The sequence below is a fragment of the Delphinapterus leucas genome, chromosome 1, assembly GCF_059928025.1.
Source record: "Delphinapterus leucas isolate spDelLeu-1000000601 "Yukka" chromosome 1, BTC_Dleu_Yukka2, whole genome shotgun sequence".
Classification (NCBI taxonomy): Eukaryota; Metazoa; Chordata; class Mammalia; order Artiodactyla; family Monodontidae; genus Delphinapterus; species Delphinapterus leucas.
This window is the reverse complement of record NC_143129.1, coordinates 91,630,668-91,654,899: the sequence shown is the minus strand read 5'-3', so window position 1 is coordinate 91,654,899 and position 24,232 is coordinate 91,630,668. Positions and strand designations below refer to the sequence as shown.

Genomic DNA, 24,232 nt, shown 5'->3' with positions numbered 1-24,232 from the left:
TAAAACCAGAATTGTTGTTAGCGTAACTACTACCATCTGACTCATTTTACTCTTCCTTTTGCTTTTATTATCTCCAAATCTGTTTCTGCCAAACTGGTCTGCTTACAAAACACTGTTTTTTCCCTACCTTTTTTTATTCTTACCAGTTCCCTTATTTGTAATGCCCTCCCTCTTTCTCCCACCCCCCCTACTATTTAAAGCACTTTGTAGAGCCCAGCTTAGATCCCCTTCCCTGTAGTTGTCTTTAACCAGCCCAACCCATATCCATCTCCTTCCTAAGAGTTCCATGTTGTATATTGTCTATAATACTCATTTGGCAGTTTTGGTGCTTTGAATTAGTTATTTTTAAATGATTGACACATCTTTACTGAGGGCTATTGTTTGTATAAGTTGTTTTGCTAACAGTGGTAAAGTATACAAAGATTTGAAAAGCCAGGATGCTGACTGTATGCTTGTCTTATGTTATTTGTATCCACTGTGAAGATTTGCACTCAGTATTAGCTTAAGGTAGTGGCTTTCAACCTTGGCAGCACATGAGAATCAACCTAGGAAGCTTTTAAAAATTCTGGTGCCCAAGCTCTACCCCAGGTCTATTACATCAGAAGCTCTGTGGGTGGAACCCAGATATCAGTAATTTTAAGGCTCCCCAGGTGGTTCTAATTGTATAGCTGTTCTTCAGAACCAAGGCTTAAGGCAAAAGGGAATTTGTTGGCTTCTTTTGCCATTCTCCTTTTTTATTTTATTTTATTTTTTTTGGCCGCGCCGGGTCTTAGTTGCGGCATGCGGGATCTAGTCCCCCGACCAGGGATCGGACCCAGGCCCCCTGCATTGGGAGCTCAGGGTCTTACCCACTGGACTACCAGGGAAGTCCCTGCCATTCTCCTTTTTGTCTTTATCTTTAGTACTCAGCTCACCTCAGTGCCTGGGACCCGATAAAGTATAGTTTGTTTTGTTTTGAGTGAATGAACAAATTGGTAAACACAAAGATTCAGTAACATCTAGGCATTTGCTTAGGGAAAGAAAGTTAAGTATCTGCTATGTCTAAGTCCGTCTCATGTTACCTCATTGGATTCTTAAAGTAGTGCTAGGTATATGAGCAGGTATTATACTCACAGATGAAGAAACTAAGACCCAAGTAATTAAGTGCTAAAGCTGGCATGTGAAACCAGATCTGACTCCCAATGATTTTGGAAAAAAAAAGTAAATTTGGTAAAAAGATATACCTTTAAGTTAGAAATACCATAACGTGCCAGATATGCACCAGATCTTAAAAGCAAAATGCTTCTTCCACTGCATCTGTTTCCAAGCCAGCATGGGCCCTCACTGCTGAACTCTGCCTGTTTGGACTTGGCATTTGCATCATTGCTTTCTGGCATGTGAATCTCAAGGCGTTTGGGTGGATTTTCCCCTGATTTCTTAATTTGGTCCTGATTATTTCCAAAACAATACTCATTGTATCTGGCCGCTTGGAACTTTTTACCTATCTGCCCACTCTCCTAGGATTGGGGGTGAGAATGTGTATTTTAACAAGTCGCTTTTGTGATCTTTTCACTCACTTTAGTCCTTTTTTCTAACCCATTAGAACACTATATCTCAGACTTCTATATTTTCTCAGTTCTTGATCTAGACATTTAGGTAAATCCTCTAATTAAGCCAAATAGGGTCCTTTCCCTCCTTTCATATGTATATCAATGCTGTTTTGCATTTAAGATCAGACAGCTTTTTTATCTTTACTGAGATTGAGCCAGTACTTTTTTTTTTTTGACTTAAGGTTTTGTCACTTTGAACTTCTAAATGAACACTAAAGATATATACTTGGAAATCTTTTTACCTACATTTTGGATGTATTATATTAGGATAGTCCAGAGTGAGGGCTGAGGAATGATTTCCTTCTAACTCGTTGCATAGAGAAGTTGTAAATTAAAAGGGAATGGTTGGGAAAGATAACTAAAAAACAAAATAGGAGCTATTTTTTGGTTCTTAAATGTAAATTTTATGGTTAAGTATGTTTTTATATACTGTTATACAGCGTAAAATACAATGCTGACTACTGTTAAAGAAGATTAATCTGACACTTGTTAAAATGATAAGAAGACTTTATTCAATACTTTTGTATTAGGGGAGAGAGATTGAGTTCAGGTCCAAATAAGCAAAGACTGCTGGGCATGAATAGCCAACAAGCAAGTGAGCGGGTCAGTAGGTGGAAAATTACTAACAGGAGACATCAGGGGTAGAAGGATTCTTGCTAACAGAAGATCGAGGACTTATACATCAAAAGTTGGGGACAAGGAACTTGATCAGATATCAAGAGTGGGGGAATTCTCTTTAAACTGAGAGCAGGATTCTTGCTAAGACTGGGCTAGGCAGGCCATAGACAGGATGGGGCCAAGATAAAAGACCTAACTGAGAAGAGGGCTCAGAGAAGCCTAACTAAAGTTTGGACAAGGAGAAAGTCTTTGGCACTCCAAGTGTGTTATATTGTTACTTTAATAAATCTTCAAGCTGTTTTCCTTAGCATTGGTAGACTTTTTAAAAATGAAATTGCTCTACTTAAACTTGCCTGCCTTCACTACCTGTTTGTCTATATCTGACAAAACTTACAAGTGGTTACTAATAGAACAGTTTCTAAGAAATACTTGAAATGGCTTTTAAAAGAGTATACATAAAACAAATTACTTGGAAGTGTCGCCATCTTTTTTATAATGTTGATTCTAATTTAGACATATCTATGCTTTTTAAACCTTAGGCCTTACTGATAATGATAAATCAAAATAAACTATCAATATATACATCTAAAATTTTATTTATTTTTTTGGCCACGCCACACGGCTTGCAAGATCTTAGTTTCCCTGACCAGGGATTGAACCCTGGCCCTTGGCAGTGAGAGTGCAGAGTCTTAATCACTGGACCGCCAGGGAAGTCCCCTAATTGCATTCTGAATCTTTATAATATCTCCAGGTCTAAACTGGGAAAATAATATTTAGCTTATTTGGAATTTAAAAAAACATAGCTAACAGTAAGTTTATTAAGTAAAACCTTTTATTCCATATGGCCTTGGAGATCACTGAAAATGTATTTTTTTCTGAAATTATAGCCCCAAATTAAATTCTCACTAGCCTCTGGGAACTCTCTGCCAGCAGGGATTTTGTTTGATAAAGGCACTGAAACTGGAATTCTAGAGCTAGTTTGATACTGAAATACATGCATGTCAGCAGCTTGGAACCATCTATTAAATTATTGTCCCAGGCAGTTTATTGTTGATACACTGAAAGCCTTAGAAGCAGACCAAAAAAATGAACTACATTGAGGCAAGATGTATTTTAAAACAAACAAACAAACAAATAGCATCCTAGGGGGAGAGAGAGATGAATGGGCAAAGCACAGAGGTTTTTTAGGGCAGTGAAAATACTCTGTATGGTACTGTAATGGTGGATACATGTCATACATTTGTCCAAATCCATAGAGTGTGCACCACAAAGAGTGAACCCTAATGTAAGTTACGGGCTTTGGGTGATAAAGATGTGTCAGTGTAAGTTCATCATTTGTAACAAATGTACCGCTCTGGTGGGGATTTTAATAATGGAGACTGTGCACATGGGGGGACAGAGTATATGGGAAATTTCTGTATGTTCCTCTCAATGTTGTTGTGAACCTAAAACTGCTCTTAGAAAAAATAGTCTTAAAATACATAATAATAATAATAACAACAGCAGTAACATCCTAAATATCTTCAAATAGGAAAAACTGTCTTAAAAAATAACATTGAATTCCATGCAAATATAACTTTCTTACCAGGATAAGAATAAGGTATTATCTCTTTCTGGAGGAGGAATGCAACTGCTTATCCTTGAATACTTCTGGAATGATGTAGAATAAAAATAAGTAAAATAAATATTTATGAAAGCACAATTTACAACTATTTTTTTGAAGTATAGCCTAGTTGAAAACATGAGTAAACTTTGAAAAGATGTATTATCAATTTAAAGGGAAGCAGAGGGACTTCCCTGGTGGTCCAGTGGGTAAGATTCTACACTCCCAATGCAGGGAGCCCAGGTTCGATCCCCGGTCAGGAGCTAGATCCTGCGTGCATGCTGCAACTAAGAAGTCTGCATGGCAACTAAAGACCCCGCATGCCACAGCTGAGACCTGGCACAGCCAAAATAAATAAATATTTAAAAAATAAAAAAAATAAAGGGAAGCAGAGTAGAGTCACTTTGAAAAACTTTTTTTGGTCAAAAAAAGTTGTTGATATTTATAGTTGATGAAGACTGTAAAGATGGAGAATATTAGGTGACTAGGACCCAAAGAACTTCTGGGAGAGAGGAATTATTTTCTCAATAATTTGAAGGCTTTGTTCAGTTTAATAATTTAAAGCAGCAATTATCTTGCTGTGACTGCTTAATAATAACTGACATTTACTGAGCCTCCATATTATATTTTAAATATTTTGCCAAAGACTTGACATATATTATCTTATTTAACCTTCACAGCAATTCTAAGAAGAGATACTATCCCACTTTAGGGAGAGGCTGTGATTCAAAGAGATTAAGAGACTGAAATTCAAATCCAGGTCTGTCCAACTCCAGAGTCTTTATCTTTCCATTTTGCCATAGTACCTCATAATAATCTTAAAAGCTAAGCGCACTTCCTTAGTGTCATTTTATTCAAAAGGGATTTTGTAAACATTTACTAATTGCCTATGTGCCGTTTACTTTGCTAGACCCTGTATAGGATAGAAAAAGAAAGCAAGGCAGTTTGCCCAAAGAAAACTTAAGTCTTTGGGAACAGGATGGTACCTATTGAACTAATTGTCAACAGCAGTTATATTTTAGGTGCTATGATAAATGTTCAAAGTATGGTAGAAGTAACAGAGGATTCTTGAGACTTTAAGTAATGGGGAATATATCTTTGAAAGAAACAGATTCCCCAACCTTGGAAAATAGGAGTGATTTAGACAGGCAAAGATGAGAGAGGCACAAACTCAAGGACAGTGTGAGTAAAGGCCCAGAAGTGAAGTCTTTAATACACTAATGAGGGAGATAAAGATTTTCATAGATACCTTGCTGGCAGAGATTTGGCTCATGAAGTATACAAAATTTGGGCAGTATAAACTGACCTGGGCCTTGCTGATAATTGGAATATGGATATTATCTAGTGAAAGATTTCTTCCTTGCCTGTCTGGAATTATCTACCGAGCATTCACAAAGAGCTGCAGTTGTTAAATATTCAACGTCAAATTCTTTTGTTAAGGAAACTATTTTAAAAGGTAGTTATGAATAGATATAATGTTGAAATGTGTGGGGTCTGTTATTAAAAGATTATTTAAGGGAATTCCCCGGAGGTCCAGCGGTTAGGATTCGGTGCTTTCATTGCCTAGGTCCTGGGTTCAATCCCTGGTCAGGGAACTAAGATCCCACAAGCTGCGTGGTGCAGCTGCATGACAAAAAAAAAAAAAAGATTTGAGTTTTATAAAAAGTTTGTAAATTTATTTTTCGACTACATTTTCTAAAATTTCTTACTAAAATTAACAAAATTACAAAATTAAGCAGTTTCTAGGGAACAATGGGATATATTACGTTCTCAGTTTCATTTTTAAACTTCAGTACAGATATTAGTAATATAAAAATGAAATTTTGAATATTGTAAGGATTGAGTATTTTACTTTATTTTCCTTTTTGGAGAGGTAAGAGGATAAGAAAAATGGGAAGAAACTGAAATCTAAGAAAACTTATCTTTCATTGATACTTATAGACTTTAAATTGCCCCTATTTAGGTTAGAAACATAATACAGTGCAGTCCATGAAATTAACATTTTTGGAATATTTAAATATATGAAGGGGTAGAATTGTGTATGAGGCTTGAGTTACTCCCCCTTTAAAGTATATATGGAGTTATACCCTTTACCGCAGACACTATCATATGAATGCTATGTACAATGAACCTGTTACTTTATGCAATAGGGACTTTTTTTTTTTTAAGCAGAGTGAAGTTTTTGTTCAACTAAAACATCCATATCAGTGATTCTCAATTAGGAGGGGGGCTACATGCCTCCCCTCCATGGGATATACCTGCTGTCACCTTTCTTTCCCCATCCCAATCTTGAGAATGATTGACTAAATTACTGTTACTGTGTCATCCCTCATTTGTATTGCAGCAAAAATATTTTTGCAGTCACTAGCTGCTTAGCCATTTCTCTTTCCCCTTTTGCTTGTGCCAGTGATTTTGTTTACCTCTGTTAAATTTCATCCTGTTAGTTTTGACCCAGTTTTGAAGCTGGATGATAAAATTTTGACTTTTAAAGTTATTATTTATCATTTGATTTACCCCTCCCAACTTTGTGGCAACTGCAGCTTTCACAAGGAAAGCTTTGTCTCAATTCCTGGTTTAAAAACAAAAGTGTAAAAGGGCTAGGCCAAATCCATCAGACCACACTATAGATAATCCTCCTGAATTTTAATACCTATTAGTACTGCATAGTACAGATGATTGTCTAGTTCAGTGCCACCCCTTTGTACGTATGTGACCTTGGACAAGGCACTTCTGAACCTGTTCCTTCATTTACAGTAGGGATAATAGTCTCTTCCCTGCCTATTTTTAACAAGCTGTTTTAAGATCAAAAGAGAGGTTATGAAAGAGTTTTGTAAACAATAAAATAGTATTCATTCATTTACATTCCTAGCTTGTGCCAGGTCTCAGTCCTAGGTATACAGCAATGAACAAACATAACAAGTTCTTATGCTATATGCTAGGAGTTGGCAGATCTGGTCCACTGCCTGTTTTTATATGGCCTAACAGCTAATATATTTTGAATGGTTAGAAAAAAGATCAAAAGAAGAATATTTCATGATGTGAAAATTACATGAAATACAAATTGCAGTGTCTAATGTGTTAATTAACTCAATGAGGGTAATCCTTTCACACTGTATAAGTGTATGTATATCAAAATCATCACATCGTACACTTTAAGTATCTTATAACTTTATTTGTCAATTGTATCTCAGTTAAAAAACAAAGTCTTACTGGAACACAATTATGCTCATTAGTTTACAGTTGGGACAGAGATCATGTGGCCCACACAGCCGTAAAATATTTACTGTCTGGCCCTTTACTTCAGCAGTTTGCAGACCCCTGCTCTGTGCTCTTGGAATTCTTTTGGAGGTGTTGAGCAGTAAAAATAAGTATATGTTCAGTGGTGGCAAGTTCCTTGAAGAAATTTAAAGCACGTAAGGGGCAAGAATTATGAAGGGTGTGGAGGGTATAGTAGCTAATTTATGGAAGTCAGAGAAGGGTACTTTAGTAGGTGATATTTGAACAGAAACTTGAATGAAGAGGGAAGTGAACTCTCTGATAGAAGAGCATTTCTGGCAAAAGGAATAAAAATTGCAGTAGCCCTGAGGTGGGAGTGTAGCTATAGGTCTAGGAGCTAAACAGTAGGAGAATGAGACGGTGAACCAAATTGTAAAAGACCATGGAGCACACTTTAGATTTTAAAGTGATTATATAAATATATCATTACAATTTCTATTACAGGTATTCCTTCAATGTATTTTTATGGTATTATTATAGTGACAAATCAACTTAACACTTCAAAGCCTGTCTTCAAAGACTGTCAGATGTTTATCTAATACTAAGTATGGTCGTCCCATGGAGGGGGATTGGTTCAGGGATCCCCGAAGATGTCAAAATCTGAGGATGCTCAAGTCCCTTACATAAAATGGTACAGTATTTGCATATAACTTACGCACATCCTGCCATATATATTTTTTTCTTTTTCTTTTTTTTTTTTTTGGTGGTACGCGGGCCTCTCACTGTTGTGGCCTCTCCCATTGCGGAGCACAGGCTCCGGACACGCAGGCTCAGCGGCCATGGCTCACGGGCCCAGCCGCTCCGTGACATGTGGGATCTTCCCAGACCGGGGCACGAACCCGCGTCCCCTGCATCGTCAGGCGGACTCTCAACCACTGCGCCACCAGGGAAGCCCCTGCCATATATTTTAAATCATCTCTAGGTTACTTGTAATGCCTAATACAATGTAAATGCTATGTAAATAGTTGCTAGTGTATGGCAGATTCAAGTTTTGACTTTTGGAACTTTATGGAATTTTTTTTTCCTCTGAATATCTTCGATCCTTGGATGCAGAACCCATAAATACAGAGGGTCGACTGTAATCCATCTTTTTTACTAACTCTCAGAAGGTAACATGGGGACTGTTGACCATGACAGTGTTTTTTGGTTTGTTTTTATTTCTGGCTGTGTTGGATCTTTGTCGCCATGCGCGGGCTTCTCCCTGCAGCGGCTTCTCTTGTTGCAGAGCACAGGCTTTAGGCGCACGGGCTTCAGTAGTTGCGGCGTGTGGGCTTGGTAGTCGTGGTGCAGGGGCTTAGTTGCTCCACAGCATGTGGGATCTTCCTGGACCAGGGATCGAACCTGTGTCCCCTGCATTGGCAGGCGGATTCTTAACCACTGTGCCACCAGGGAAGTCCAACCATGACAGTGTTTTAGGACCCCATGTTGGCATCTAATGATAACTACATTTCTTTTAACTGCTCATTTAGAACTTCATCCTTGCCAAGTGTATATATCTTCAAATCTCCCCACTTTCATTTAAAATCTAGATGTTTTGGTTTCTTTAATTGGACATTTCTGTGGTTCTTGATATTCTCAGATAATTTTCTAAAACTTATTTATTGTATGGGGAATGTTGGCATGCCCCTTTTCTGCTTTTTAAAAATTTTTTTAAAATTTTTTCATACAAATAATTTATATTCCTTGTACAACTTTTTGAACATAGAGATAAGCCAAAAAATAGATGAAAAGTATCTTTTGTAATACTACTATCAGAGGTAGTCCCAGTTAAAAGTTAGTAGCTATACATATATGTAAATATATATACTTAAAAAAAAAACAGGAATACATCATTTTGCAGCCCTTTTCACTCAACAGCATGATAAATATCAACCCATGTTAACAGATAGAACACTTCTCAAACTCTTTCGCTTTCAGGACCCATTTACACTCTTAGAAATCTGGTTGTTTTTTCCCCCAGTTTTATTGACATGTAATTGACATACAGCACGATAAGTTTAAGGTGTACAGCATATGATTTGACTTACATACATCATGAAATGATTATCATGGTAAGTTTAGTGAACATCCATCATCTCATAGATCCAAAAGTAAATAAATAGTTTTAAAAAGTTTGCTTAGGGTGAGAACTCTTAGGACCTACTCTCTCAACAGCTTTCATATATAAAATACAGCAGTGTTAACTATATTTATCATTTTGTACATTACATCCCTAGTACTTATTTATCTTATAACTGGAAGTTTGTACCTTTTGACCCTCTTTCCCCACCCCTGTCTCTGGTAACCACAAATCTGAATTCTTTTTCTATGAGTTTGTTTTTGAAGTATAATTAACCTACAACACTATGTTAGTTCGTGTTATACAGTGTAGTGGTTTGATATTTCTGTACATTTCAAAATGATTACCACAATAAATCTAGTTATGGTATGTCACCATATAAGGATTGTGCATGAACTATAACCCTTAATAGTTATTGATTATATTCCCCACACTGTACATTTCATACCAGTCACTCATTTATTTTGCAACTGGAAATTGTACCTCTTAATCTCCCTCACCTATTTCTTTCCTCTCCCCACCCCCTCCCTTCTGACAACCACCTGTTTGTTCTCTGTATCTGTTACTCTTTCTGATTTGTTTTTTAGGTTCCACATATGAGTGAAATTATATAGTATTTGTCTTTCTTTGTCTGACTTATTTCACTTAGCATAATACCCTCTAGGTTCATTCATGTTGTTGCAAATGGCAAGTTTTCCTTCTTTTTTATGGTTAATGTTCCATTGCATATATATGTGTACACACACACACACCGCATCACATCATTATCCATTCATCTAGGTTACTTCCATATCTTGGCTATTGTAAATAATGCTTCAATGAATATAGAGGTGCATTTATCTTTTCTACTTAGTTTTTTCATAGAAATTGAGTTTTGGTTTTTGTTTGTTGGTTGGTTAGCTTTTTTGTTTTCTTTTTTTTGGCTGCACCATGTGGCATGTGAGATCTTAGTTCCCTGACCAGGGATTGAACCCGTGCCCCCTGCAGTGGAAGCACGGAGTCCTAACCACTGGACTGCCAGGGAATTCCAAGAAATTGAGTTTTTATTTATGTGGCTTGTATGTATTATATTAGATATTAAAACTTACAGATTTTTAAAACAATTCATTTTAATATAATGATAAATTTATTGCATATTAACATAAATGGTTAGTGTTTTGTTTTTTTTTAAAAAAACCTTTTTTTTGAAAATGCAGAAAGAATCAGTAGAAAAAGTAGCATTGTTTTACATTATGCAGATCTTTTAAATATCTCCATTCAGTTTGTTATGCTGTGTTGTCTTAGTTTGTACATATTGTTCCCTCCAGGGGAATGCTGTCCTTGGTATCTACTCATCCTCCAATCCAGCTCAAACATCACTGCCTTTGAAGGTCACCCCAACCCCTCCTTATATACATATGTAGAGTTGATTGCACCTTCCTTTGTGCCTCATTGTGCCTTTTAATGTTTTCTATATTACTATCTAGGTGACAGATCCTTTGCGAATAGTGACAATGTCTTATTCAGTATTTAATCTTTATTTACTGACTCTTCTCTTCCTAGCTGCTCAGTAAATGTTTGCTGAATGGATGAACTGCTACTTTTTTTTTTTTTGCGGTATGCGGGCCTCTCACTGTTGTGGCCTCTCCCTGTTGTGGCCTCTCCCGTTGCGGAGCACAGGCTCCGGACGCACAGGCTCAGCGGCCATGGCTCACGGACCCAGCCACTCCGCAGCATGTGGGATCTTCCCAGACCGGGGCACGAACCCGTGTCCCCTGCATCGGCAGGCGAACTCTCAACCACTGCGCCACCAGGGAAGCCCAAACTGCTACTTTTTTACATGCAGAGTCATTTCATCCATTATCCAAATGACTGTTTTTTAATTATGGAAATTCCATCAGATTTTATAACTTTTGAAAATCTGTGGATAGTTTCATAAATATTAGTAACTTGAACTTTCAATTTGGTAACTTTTATGCATTCAAACGTTAATAAGTAGTATGTAAAATATGGCTGTGGCTTTTTTCTTTTAAGGGAAATTGCTTTTGGGGTAGTATATGAATATATTTTTGAATTACACACACTTAATTTTGCTTGACCGAGGGGAGTTTCATAATTATGTAAGGATTATGGGACATGCACCTTGACAGAAAGTGGGATAGACCATAGCTGCTCAACAGACTTGCCACAAATAGACTAAAAAAATAGGTTTGCTATTCAAAATAGGTTTGCTAATTTCTTAAATAAGTGATTGACACCAACAGTTGACAAGTACAGTAATATGATTAAGTGTACATGCCAGAGCAGATATACACAGTTGGAAATCCATATTGGAACTATTAGTCCTGTGTAATATAATTCTCATGAGTTGAGCAGCATTTCTTACTTCCTAATTAGAACCCCTCTTTTTATTTTTGTTGCTCAGTTAATTTAAGAGCTTTATGGAATATTTCCTCTTAATCTCCACCAGTTTTCATCCCAGAAAAATAATATATTAGTGACAATTACCCTGTCACATTAGGGTTCTCAAACTGTATGTGCATAAGAATATCCTAAGGTGTTTGTGATATAGATTCCTCATACTTGCTTCCTGATGATCCACATAAAAGTTTTGTCTTCTAAGTTTTAAGAAGTCATACAGAATTTTATAGCTCAAAGAAATTTTGCAGATCTCCTAATCTCTTTTAGGAGTAGGATTATTATGAGGAAACTCAGAACCAAAAAAGGTTAGCAGTGTTTCCAGAATCACAAATCTAGTTAGTTAATGGACCAACAGAGCCAGTAATTAGAATCCAGGGTTTCCATTCTGCCTTGTTCCATGAATCAGTAGGCCTTTCTTGACTGAAAAGATAAGTTTGGCTATGGAGCAGCTTTTCTTTTACTCTTTTTAGAATCAAAGTCACATAAGATCTTCCATAAAAACCTAGGGATTCTAAAGTTGTAAAGTATTTCCATCTTTTTCTAATTCTTTTCTCAATCCCAGCTTTATTTTCCAAAGATTCTTAAAAGTCTTTTTTTTTCCCCCTTAAGAATGGTTTGACTTTGATGATAACCTTAATTTGACTGGGTCAATAAGAACTTAAAATTGTTTGAAGGAAATGGAAGAAGTCAACAGAGGGTGCCTATCTGGAAAGTAGAGCTCAGTTTATTGTCAGATATACCATGTTCCTCTTTGCCCCTCATCAGTGAGTTGATCATCTTTATACTCATCACATCAGATATTAGGTAATTTTTAGTGTCCTTTCTCTCATAGTGTGTTAGAATTATACTGAGAGACCCATTTGAGGTCAGTCATGTTAACATTGCTAACATCATTATTACATATGTAGAGATATAGATATAGCTAAATGATATTCCAAGTTGTTTTTTTTCTTCAATATAGGTTTGTATGTTCTTTGTATTTCGTATTTTACTTGATGAGAGATGAGAGACTGATTTGTATGGCAGACTGAGTACATGGTTTTACCTTACCTTTTATGCCAAAACTTTTAAAATGAAAAAGTGGAATGGGAAGAGAAGTAAATTAGTAATAGTTTAAGTAGTGTCATGGGAGGATATCTATTTAAGGAGCAAGAAGGGAAGAACTCAGAACAATCTTGGAGTGGATTAGTTGGGGAATTGTTCTCTAAACTTACTGGACCACTTGGCTCCTCCTTTCATTCCCATTTGGGCTAAGCTGCAGACGAATAGTATTTGTCCTCAGAATGTAGCAATGAGAATGAGCACTGGGAGCAGAGAGGCAGGGCAGTGCCCCAGGGAGCCTGTGGCCTTAGGAGGCTCACTCAGAAGGTAATCTGCTCACACATTCTCGGCAGCAAGTCTACTCTTTCCCTCCCCTACAATCAAGGAGACAAGCTACAAGTAAACAGAACAGGCAAACTAAATTGAATTCAAAGAGGAGCAACAAACATTTGTGGGAAACCAGTACCATGAAAGAGAGGCACCAAACTCAACAAACAGTATATCTAAATTCTTAAGAAGCAGTCAATAAAACAAGACTTTAAAATAAGTATAGTTAATAACAGCAAGGAGACTGAAGAGATTATTGCACACACAAGAAATAAAAGTCTTGGAAATTAAAAATAGAACAGTTAAAATAATTGTCTGAAAACAAAATGGGCACAGCTGAAGAGCATGTTAGTGAGTTGAAAAATGGAGCTGAGGAATTCTCCCTACACAAGGCATAAAATGACAAAAAAGGTAAAACAGGAGAAAAAATTAGTTATGCAGGTTAGATAATAACATTTCAGCATCCATCTCTAATCAGAGGCCCAGAAACAGATTGACAGTAGTGGGCAGGGGAGGGAATCAGAATAAATAACAAAAGAAATATTTTCCATGGCATTTTTAGGACCTTTAGTACAGTGCTGAATAGTTTAGGTGACAGGAGTCATCTTTGTCTTGCTTTTAAAATTAGTGACACTGCTCATGTTTCATCATTATTGAATAAGCCGTAAAATTTTAGTAGATAACCCTTTATAAAGTTAAGGAGGTTTATTATACTAAAAACTAGTAGTTTTGTTGTTTTATGATATTTGGATGGGTGTTGAATTTTGTCTTTTTTCCAGCATGATCACAAGGTTTGCTTTTAATTTGTAAGTTACATTGATTTATTAGTATTGAATCATTCTTGCATTGGGATAAACACCATAAACACAAATTGGCATAATACCAATTAGCTAATATTTTATTTAGTTTTGCTGGTGTTCATAAATGAAATAGGATCATAGCTTTCTTTTTGTGACTGCAGTATATATTGACCAAAAATTGATTATTTAGCTTTTTAAAAAGAAAAATTCAAAATTAAAGCAGCATGTATATCCCCAAATTAGAACAAATCTGTACTGATAATAAACACTTTGAGATGTTTTGTGAAAAGAATATCTGAAGGCTCCTAAACAGTAAGGTTTAAACAGGAAATTATATTTCAAGGGATGTGATAAAAATTTTGTTATCTGTTAATTCCTTCCTCTCTTATATGCTACTCTTCTCCTTCCCCTCTTATATGCTACTCTTCATAATTCTTTTACTAAAAATTTTATTTCTGTTTAGGTACGCATAGCTGCTAAATTCATCACTCACGCACCCCCAGGGGAATTTAATGAAGTGTTCAACGGTGAGTAAAGATTCGTACTTAGTTATTTTAAACCCTCCTTAATCACATACGAGCACTTATTGAGTTTGCTATCTCTTTTAATCCTTACAACATTATAGATATAGCTAAGGAAATCAAAATTCAAAAAGGTTAAAATAATTTAGCCCATATCACCCAGCTGGTAAGTATCAGAGCAAGGATTCAAACCCAGGTCTGAGTCAAAAGCATGCTCTTAACCCATACATTAGGGTACCTATCTTATGTGAGAAAAGATTTAAAGTAATTTAATACTGATAAATGTAGAAACAATGTTTAATTGTTTTATATCATTATAAAATATAGCTTAAATCTCTTCAGTGCTTTTACTCAGGAAGTGCCATAGCATAGGACATTTTCTAGAGCCGCTGGGGCTGAACTGACTGTATCTGGGAAGCTTGTTAAATATACAGATTCCAATGTTATCCTCTTAAGATTCTCATTCGTTAGATCTGGGGTAGAATGGGCAATCTGTTTTATCAAGTTCTCCAGGTGATTCTGAGTCACAGCCAACTTGGGAACCACTATTCCTATATATTTACAATCTTCCATTCTATTTACTATGTTAACACAACTTACAGAATGAAAAATGTAAATGAGGTGTTATAACGTTGCGTTAATATCAATCATCATAATCCCATTTTAAGTTATAAATTAATTCATCTTAAAGTTCCCCTTAAGTAAAATCATAATCTTTGTGCATCTTGGTTATTTTAGCAAACATTTATTTTGAAATTCTAGTTTTACATTAGAAGGTTACCTGCTTAAAATATCATATAATAGAACGTATAGACTACAATTCTGCAGCCTGTGGAAGGAAAACCACATTCACAGAAACACAGACAAAATGAAAGGGCAGAGGACTTCGTACCAGATGAGGGAACAAGATAAAACCCCAGAAAAACAACTAAATGAAGTGGAGATAGGCAACCTTACAGAAAAAGAATTTAGAATAATGATAGTGAAGATGATCCAGGACCTTGGAAAAAGAATGGGGACAAAAATCAAGAAGATGCAAGAAATGTTTAACAAAGACCTAGAAGAATTAAAGAACAAACAAACAGAGACGAACAATACAATAACTGAAATGAAAACTACACTAGAAGGAATCAATAGCAGAATAACTGAAGCAGAAGAACGGATAAGTGACCTGAAGACAGAATGGTGGAATTCACTGCTGCAGAACAGAAAAAAGAATGAAAAGAAATGAAGACGGCCTAAGACACCTCCAGGAGAGCATTAAACACAACAACATTTGCATTATAGGGATCCCAGAAGGAGAAGAGAGAGAGAAAGGACCTGACAATATATTTGAAGAGATTATAGTCGAAAACTTCCCTAACATGGGAAAGGAAATAGCCACCCAAGTCCAAGAAGTGCAGAGAGTTCCAGGCAGGATAAACCCAAGGAGAAACATGCCAAGACACATAGTAATCAAATTGATAAAAATTAAAGACAAAGAAAAATTACTGAAAGCAACAAGGGAAGAACAAAAAATAGCATACAAGGGAACTCCCATAAGGTTAACAGCTGATTTCTCAGCACAGACTCTACAAGCCAGAAGGGAGTGGCATGATATATTTAAAGAGATGAAAGGGAAGAACCTACAACCAAGATTAATCTGCCCAGCAAGGATCTCATTCACATTTGACGGAGAAATCAAAAGCTTTACAGACAAGCAAAAGCTAAGAGAATTCAGCACCACCAAACCAGCTCTACAACAAATGCTAAATCAACTTCTCTAAGTGGGAAACACAAGAGAAGAAAAGGACCTACAAAAACAAACCGATAACAATAAAGAAAATGGTAATAGGAACATACATATTGGTAATTACTTTAAACGTGAATGGATTAAATGCTCCAGCCAAAAGACACAGGCTCGCTGAATGGATACAAAAACAAGACCTATATATATGCTGTCTACAAGAGACCCACTTCAGACCTAGGGACACATACAGACTGAATGTGAGGGGATGGAAAAAGATACTCCATGCAAATGGAAATCAAAAGAAAGCTGAAGTAGCAATACTCATATCAGATAAAATAGACTTTAAAATAAAGAATGTTACAAGAGACAAGGAAGGACACTGCGTAATGATCAAGGGATCAATCTGAGAAGAAGATATAACAATTATAAATATATATACACCCAACATAGGAGCACCTCAATACCTAAGGCAAATGCTAACAGCTATAAAAGAGGAAATTGACAGTAACACGGTAACAGTGGGGGACTTTAACACCTCACTTACACCAATGGACAGATCATCCAGACAGAAAATTAATAAGGAAACAGAAGCTTTAAATGACACAATAGACCAGATAGATTTAATTGATATTTATAGGACATTCCATCCAAAAACAGCAGATTACACTCTCTTCTCCAGTGCACACGGAACATTCTCCAGGACTGATCACATCTTGGGTCACAAATCAAGCCTTGGTAAATTTAAGAAAATTGAAATCATATCCAGCATCTTTTCCAACCACAATGATATGAGATTAGAAATCAATTACAGGGAAAAAAACGTAAAAAACACAAACACATGGAGGCTAAACAATACGTTACTAAATAACCAAGAGATCACTGAGGAACTCAAAGAGGAAATCAAAAAATAACTAGAGACAAATTACAACGAAAACACAACGATCCAAAACCTATGGGATACAGCAAAAGCAGTTCTAAGAGGGAAGTTGATAGCAATACAAGCCTACCTCAACAAACAAGAAAAATCTCAAATAAACAATCTAACCCTACACCTAAAGGAACGAGAGAAAGAAGAAGAAACAAAGCCCAAAGTTAGTAGAAGGAAAGAAATCATAAAGATCAGATCAGAAATAAATGAAATAGAAACAAAGAAAACAATAGCAAAGATGAGTAAAACTAAAAGCTGGTTCTCTGAGAAGATAAACAAAATTGATTAAACATTAGCCAGACTCATCAAGAAAAAGAGGGAGAGGACTCAAATCAATAAAATTAGAAATGAAAAAGAAGTTACAGGGGCTTCCCTGGTGGCACAGTGGCTAAGAATCAGCCTGCCAATGCAGGGGACACGGGTTCAAGCCCTGGTCCAGGAAGATCCCACATGCCGCGGAGCAACTAAGCCCGTGAGCCACAACTACTGAGCCTGCGCTCTACAGCCCGTGAGCCACAACTACTGAAGCCCATGCACCTAGAGCCTGTGCTCCGCAACAAGAGAAGCTACCGCAATGAGTAGACCCCGCGCACCGCAACTAGAGAAAGTCCATGCACAGCAAGGAAGACCCAACGCAGCCCCCCCAAAAAAAAATCAATAAATAAAATAAATTTTAAAAATAAAAATAAAAAGAAGTTACAACAGACACCACAGAAATACAAAGCATCCTAAGGGTCTACTACAAGCAACTCTATGCCAATAAAATGGACAACCTTGAAGAAATGGACAAATTCTTAGAAAGCTATAACCTCCCAAGACTGAAAGAGGAAGAAATAGAAAATATGAACAGACCAATCACAAGTAATGAAATTGAAACTAATTTAAAATATTCCAACAAACAAAAGCCGAGGACCAGATGGCTTCACAGGTGAATTCTATCAGACATTTAGAGAAGAGCTAACACCCATCCTTCACAAACTTCCAAAACATTGCAGAGGAAGGAACACTCCCAAACTCATTCTACGAGGCCACCATCACCCTGATGCCAAAATAGACAAAGATACTACAAAAAAAAATTACAGACCAATATCACTGGTGAATATAGATGCAAAAATCCTCAACAAAATACTGGCAAACAGATTCCAACAACACATCAAAAAGATCATACATCATGATCAAGTGGGATTTATCCCAGGGATGCAAGGATTCTTCAATATACGCAAATCAATCAGTGTGTTACACCATATTAACAAATTGAAGAATAAAAACCATATGATCATTTCAATAGATACAGAAAAAGCTTTTGACAAAAAATTCAACCCCCATTTATGATAAAAACTCTCCAGAAAGTGGGCATAGAGGGAACCTACCTCAACATAATAAAGTCCGTATACAACAAACCCACAGCAAACATCATTCTCAATGGTGAAAAACTGAAAGCATTTCCTCTATCAGGAACAAGACAAGGATGTCCACTCTCACCACTATTATTCAACATAGTTTTGGAAGTCCTAGCCATGGCAATCAGAGAAGAAAAAGAAATAAAAGGAATACAAATCGGAAAAGAAGAAGTAAAACTGTCACTGTTTGCAGATGACATGATACTATACATAGAGAATCCTAAAGATGCCACCAGAAAACTACTAGAGCCAATCAATGAATTTGGTAAAGTTGCAGGATACAAAATGAATGCACAGAAATCTCTTGCATTCCTATACACTAACAACAAAAGATCAGAAAGAGAAATTAAGGAAACAGTCCCATTCACCATTGCAACAAAAAGAATAAAATACCTAGGCATAAACCTACCTAAAGAGATAAAATACCTGTATTCAGAAAACTATAAGACACTGATGAAAGAAATCAAAGATGACACAAACAGATGGAGAGATATACCATGTTCTTGGATTGGAAGAATCCGTATTGAGAAAATGGCTATACTACCCAAAACAATCTACAGATTCAATGCAATCCCTATCAAATTACCAGTGGCATTTTTTACAGAACTAGAACAAAAAATCTTAAAATTTGTATGGAGACACAAAAGACCCTGAATAGCCAAGGCAGTCTTGAGGGAAAAAAATGGAGCTAGAAGAATCAGACTCCCTGACTTCAGACTATACTGCAAAGCTACAGTAATCAAGACAACATGGTACTGGCACAAAAACAGAAATATAGATCAATGAAACAGAATAGAAAGCCCAGAGATAAACCCACGCACCTGTGGTCAACTAATCTATGACAGAGGAGGCAAGGATATACAATGGAGAAAAGACAGTCTCTTCAGTAAGTGGTGCTGGGAAAACTGGACAGCTACATGTAAAAGAATGAAATTAGAACACTCCCTAACACCATATACAAAAATAAACTCCAAATGGATTAGAGACCTAAATGTAAGACTGGAAACTGTAAAACTCTTAGAGGAAACCTAGGAAGAACACTTTTTGACACAAATCACAGCAAGATCTCTTTTGATCCACCTCCTAGAGTAATGGAAATAAAAACAAAAATAAACAAATGGGACCTAATGAAACTTAAAAGCTTTTGCAAAGCAAAGGAAACTACAAACAAGACAAAAAGACATCACTCAGAATGGGAGAAAATATTTGCAAACAAATCAACGGACAAAGGATTAATCTCCAAAATATATAAACAGCTCATGCAGCTCAATATTAAAAAAAACAAACAACCCAATCCAAAAATGGGCAGAAGACCTAAACAGACATTTCTCCAAAGAAGACATACAGATGGCCAAAGAGCACATGAAAAGCTGCTCAGCATCACTAATTATTAGAGAAATGCAAATCGAAACTACAATGAGGCTTCCCTGGTGGCGCAGTGGTTGAGAGTCCGCCTACCAATGCAGGGGACACGGGTTCATGCCCCGATCTGGGAAGATCTCACATGCCCCGGAGCGGCTGGGCCCGTGAGCCATGGCCACTGAGCCTGCGCATCCGGAGCTTGTGCTGCGCAACAGGAGAGGCCACAACAGCGAGAGGCCTGCGTACCGCCAAAAAAAACTACAATGAGGTATCACCTCACACCAGTAAGAACGGGCATCATCAGAAAATCTACAAACAACAAATGCAGGAGAGGGTGTGGAGAAAAGGAACCTGCTCGCACTGTTAGTGGGAATGTAAATTGATACAGCCACTACTATGGAGAACAGTATGGAGGTTCCTTAAAAAACTAAAAATAGAATTACCATATGACCCAGCAATCCCACTACTGGGCATATACCCAGAGAAAACCATAATTCAAAAAGACACATGCACCCCATTGTTCACTGCAGCCCTGTTTACAGTAGCCAGGTCATGGAAGCAACCTAAATGCCCATCGACAGACGAATGGATAAAGAAGGTGTGGTACATACATACAATGGAATATTACTTCGCCATAAAAAGGAGCGAAATTGGGTCATTTGTAGAGATGTGGATGGATCTAGAGACTGTCATACATAGTGAAGTAAGTCAGGAAGAGAAAACCAAATATTGTATATTAATGCATATATGTGGAATCTAGAGAAATGGTATAGATGATCTTATTTGCAAAGCAGAAATAGAGGCATAGACGTAGAGAAGAAATGTATGGATACCAAGGGGGAAAGGGGTGGGGAGGGAGGAATTGGGAGACTGGGATTTACACATATACATTATAGTTACTACGTATAAAATAGACAACTGATGGGAACATACTGTGTAGCACAGGGAACTCTACCTAATGTACTGTGGTAACCTAAATGGGAGGGAAGTCCAAAAGGGAGAGGATATCTGTATGTGTATGGCTGACTCATTTTGTTGTGCAGTGGAGGCTAACACAACATTGTAAAGGAACCATCCTCCGATAAAAATTTTTAAAATAATTTTAAAAAAAAGAAGGTTACCTGCTTAGTTAGAGGAACTGTGTAATGTTCATTTGCACTTGGCTCAGAGCCCCACAAATTGTGGAACAATTTCCACTGGTAAAATCAATGATGCAGAGCAAAAGTAACTAGGAGAACATATAAATGTGATTTACAAGGAGTGAAATAATACAATAGAAGTAAATCAAGACACTCTTCTTTATAGACTTGTTTTTTGGATATTTGAGTAGTAACACCAAGAAAAACAAATGCAGCCTTTCTTCGCCTAGTCTCTCTTCCATATTGACCAAATGTAAATTTTCAACAAAGAGCTTTTAGAAATACTCCTACGACTTGAACTTTATCCAGCTGATTAGCTCAGATAAATCATTGACTTAACAAAAATTAGTGGTCTTTGTAGTTAGAAGTACATTGTTGTATTTCTGACAACTGAATGTACTTTATAGGATTATCATGAGAATAATTGATACCAAAGCATTAGATTGAGTTGGCAAGCTACTTATGACATGATGGCTGGTTTTTAATGGCATGCTACACGTTGGCCTATGCCAGCCCCTTCTTTCAGAAGCTCTAAGAGTCAGTTGCCTTTGGCTTATAATCAGCCTTCTCTCTTGGAGTTAATGCTTGGTAGTTTCTTAGTAACAAGGACACACCTCTTCCAAAAGAAAAGTGACTAGACTCTTGACATACAGCTTTTTAAAAAGATTGTAGGCCCCACATTAGATTCTCTAAAGAAAAATATGTTCAGTAATTTCACTGCCACTGACTGAATTGTGCCCAGCTTTCTTGGTCTGATGATACAGAAAAGCCTACAATTCTTAATCTATTTTAAAAGGATTCTTTAGATACAAATAAATAGTCCTAACTGTAACCTTCTGTAAACCATGTTTTTCATTTGCTATGAAATTCCTTGAGAATTTATTGTTGGATTATTATACCACAAATAATTCTGTGTAAATCTGTGAACATTAGCATCTGTTTGTGTACATTTTTAGAATTTCTACATATGCAGCACATCCAAAGACTAATCTCGCAAAGCCTGGTTTTCTAAAAATCTAATCTAGAAATCCGCTAAAATTTCTCCAAGTTTGTCTTCTACTGAACATTTGAATTTTAACATCTTTAATGTTGTTTTCCTCCTCAGATGTCCGGCTACTACTTAATAATGACAATCTCCTCAGGGAAGGGGCAGCACAGTAAGTATCTTTCTAAGTCCACTTACTTGTTATTCTAATATTGGGTAAACTATGTTGATAGTAAACTAGTACCTGAAAACTAAGTTTAAAATACCTCAAAATAAAGCAGTTGGTTTTTAACGATTTTAGGTGTTTTTTTTTTCCCCTTGGAGAAAACATGTTCCCCCAAAATGTTGTTTACTTCCTTAAAGTTTATTTTATATGGTCTTATTTTTATTTTTGCCTAGATTTTCCCTGTTTAAGCAGGTTTAGTTCTTTTAGTTCGGGCTGAATTTTTTTATAACTGCCAGTTATAGAAAGATTAGGCTGCTATTGAGGAGTGATAATGTTTCTCAAATTGCAAAAAAATAGCAGATATTCAGAACGTACCTTAATAGAGTTAACCATAGAATAATTGCATTATTATTCTACCCAATCATTGGCTCCTTATCACTGTCAGGCTAACTAATGTTTCTAGAATATCATTTTCATTTTGTCCTTGTCCTCAAAAACATTAGATTGGTGGTTGGTTGGTTGGTTGGTTTTCTTGTCTTCTTCAAATCTAAATACTATCTAGCTTTCTAGGACCCCTGTTCTCTGGCTTTATCACTACTGTTGTTTATTCTTCAATACAAAGTAGTCTTTCAGTTACTGTCTATCCAACTGGCCCAGAGTTCCTCTGTAAAGAGGAAATCAGAATTGGATAATGACTGGGCAAGTGTGGGGTGGGGAGATGGAACAAGGGTTTTGATGCAGAGCAACAAATTATTATTAAGGCATTTGGGTGATACATAATTTGTTTAGATTTTGGTGTGATACATAATTTGTTTAGATTTTAACTGTAGAAAATGTTTTAAGAATTGCTGCCTGGGAAAGTCTTCTGCCCTGTCCATACTGCTTTTTCAGAACTCATTTTGGGACCAGATCCTACAAACCTAAAATTTGCACAGCATCACTATAATTGCCATAATGAACGATACCCCAATTATACATTTTCTTTCACTGTTCTGTGAACTACCTTTTTCTTTTTCCTTTTGGCTGTGCCACATGGCATATAGGATAGTAGTTCCCCAACCAGGGATGGAACCCGTGCCCCCTGCAGTGGAGGTGTGCAGTCCTAACCACTGGACGCCAGGGAATTCCCTGAACTATCTTTTATATTTATTTATATATAATTCTTTTCTCTCCTTCTTCTCCCTTTAAAAAAAAAAAACAGTGCATTTGCCCAGTATAACATGGATCAGTTCACACCTGTGAAGATAGAAGGATATGAAGATCAGGTAATAGTTGTTTCTATTAGATAGAGTGTGCCTGGAAAGTAGTAGAAATACTATAAAACAGATGTCTGAAGATAAGATGCTGAATAAATTCATGTCTTAGTATTCTTAGCTTTTGTAGGTATTCTACATATTAGGAAATTCTTCCTCCCTCTGAAAATACTAGGAGTTTCTTTGAAGAGAGAGCTGTCCCTAACAAGAACAGTAAAAGTAAAAGGAATTGAGTTTTACACAAGTTTTCCAGCTGTCTCTAATTCTCCTTGGTAAGAATAACAGGAGACATTATATTTCATGGGAAAACAAGAATTCCTGTTCCAATACAGGAACAAAGCAAATACATATTCCCATTTTTACCACAGTTATTAACATTATATGAAAGGGCTTTACAAATTCATTAATGTACACTTCAAAGGCAATATGGCACCAAATAACAAATGCCTTTTAAAAGTCTGAATCCCCTTTGAACCCACAAGTCCATAGAATTTATCCTAGGGAAATAAGTATATAAATGTGTAAAAAGATTATTTGAAGCAAGGTTTATGATAATGAAAAATTGGGAACAATCTAAATGTCCAACGTTAAATTAAATATCTATAAAGCAATTATACTCCAATAAAGATGTTAAAAAATTTTTTAAATAAAATAAATAAATAAATAAAATATCTGTAGGCCAAAATCCTATGTAACCATTGAAAACTGATAGAAATATTGAACTGGGAATATGTTTATGATATATTAAGCTAAAACATAAAGCAATATGTAGCATTATGCTAGTTTATTTTTTAAATAGATATTTAAAGGAACAGTTATACTATATTAGAATCTGCATCTTAAATTCTGTGAAAGGTACATCTTACTTTATATGCCACTAAGAAAGAGAAAACACTGTCAGTTAAACTATGACACAGTCCTAAGATGCTGTCACGTTTAAGATGTATCCCATTTTATGAGATGTTAAATCATGAGGGGAATGTATGCATCTTTAGACTCAGAAATAAAGTAGTATATAGATGTGCATAGAAATGGA

At 36.3% G+C, this 24,232-nt stretch overlaps 1 protein-coding gene across 2 annotated transcripts in view; it reads left to right on the top strand.

The window, feature by feature from the left end:
- CAPZA1 (capping actin protein of muscle Z-line subunit alpha 1) overlaps positions 1 to 24,232 on the top strand; it is a 48,171-nt gene that overhangs the window by 9,793 nt on the left and 14,146 nt on the right. For both annotated transcript variants that reach the window (XM_089917971.1, XM_022584065.3), the window contains 3 exons: positions 14,177 to 14,240; positions 21,898 to 21,949; positions 23,145 to 23,208. In XM_089917971.1, the coding sequence (XP_089774097.1) occupies positions 14,177 to 14,240; positions 21,898 to 21,949; positions 23,145 to 23,208 (180 nt within the window). The remainder of the gene's footprint in view (positions 1 to 14,176; positions 14,241 to 21,897; positions 21,950 to 23,144; positions 23,209 to 24,232) is intronic.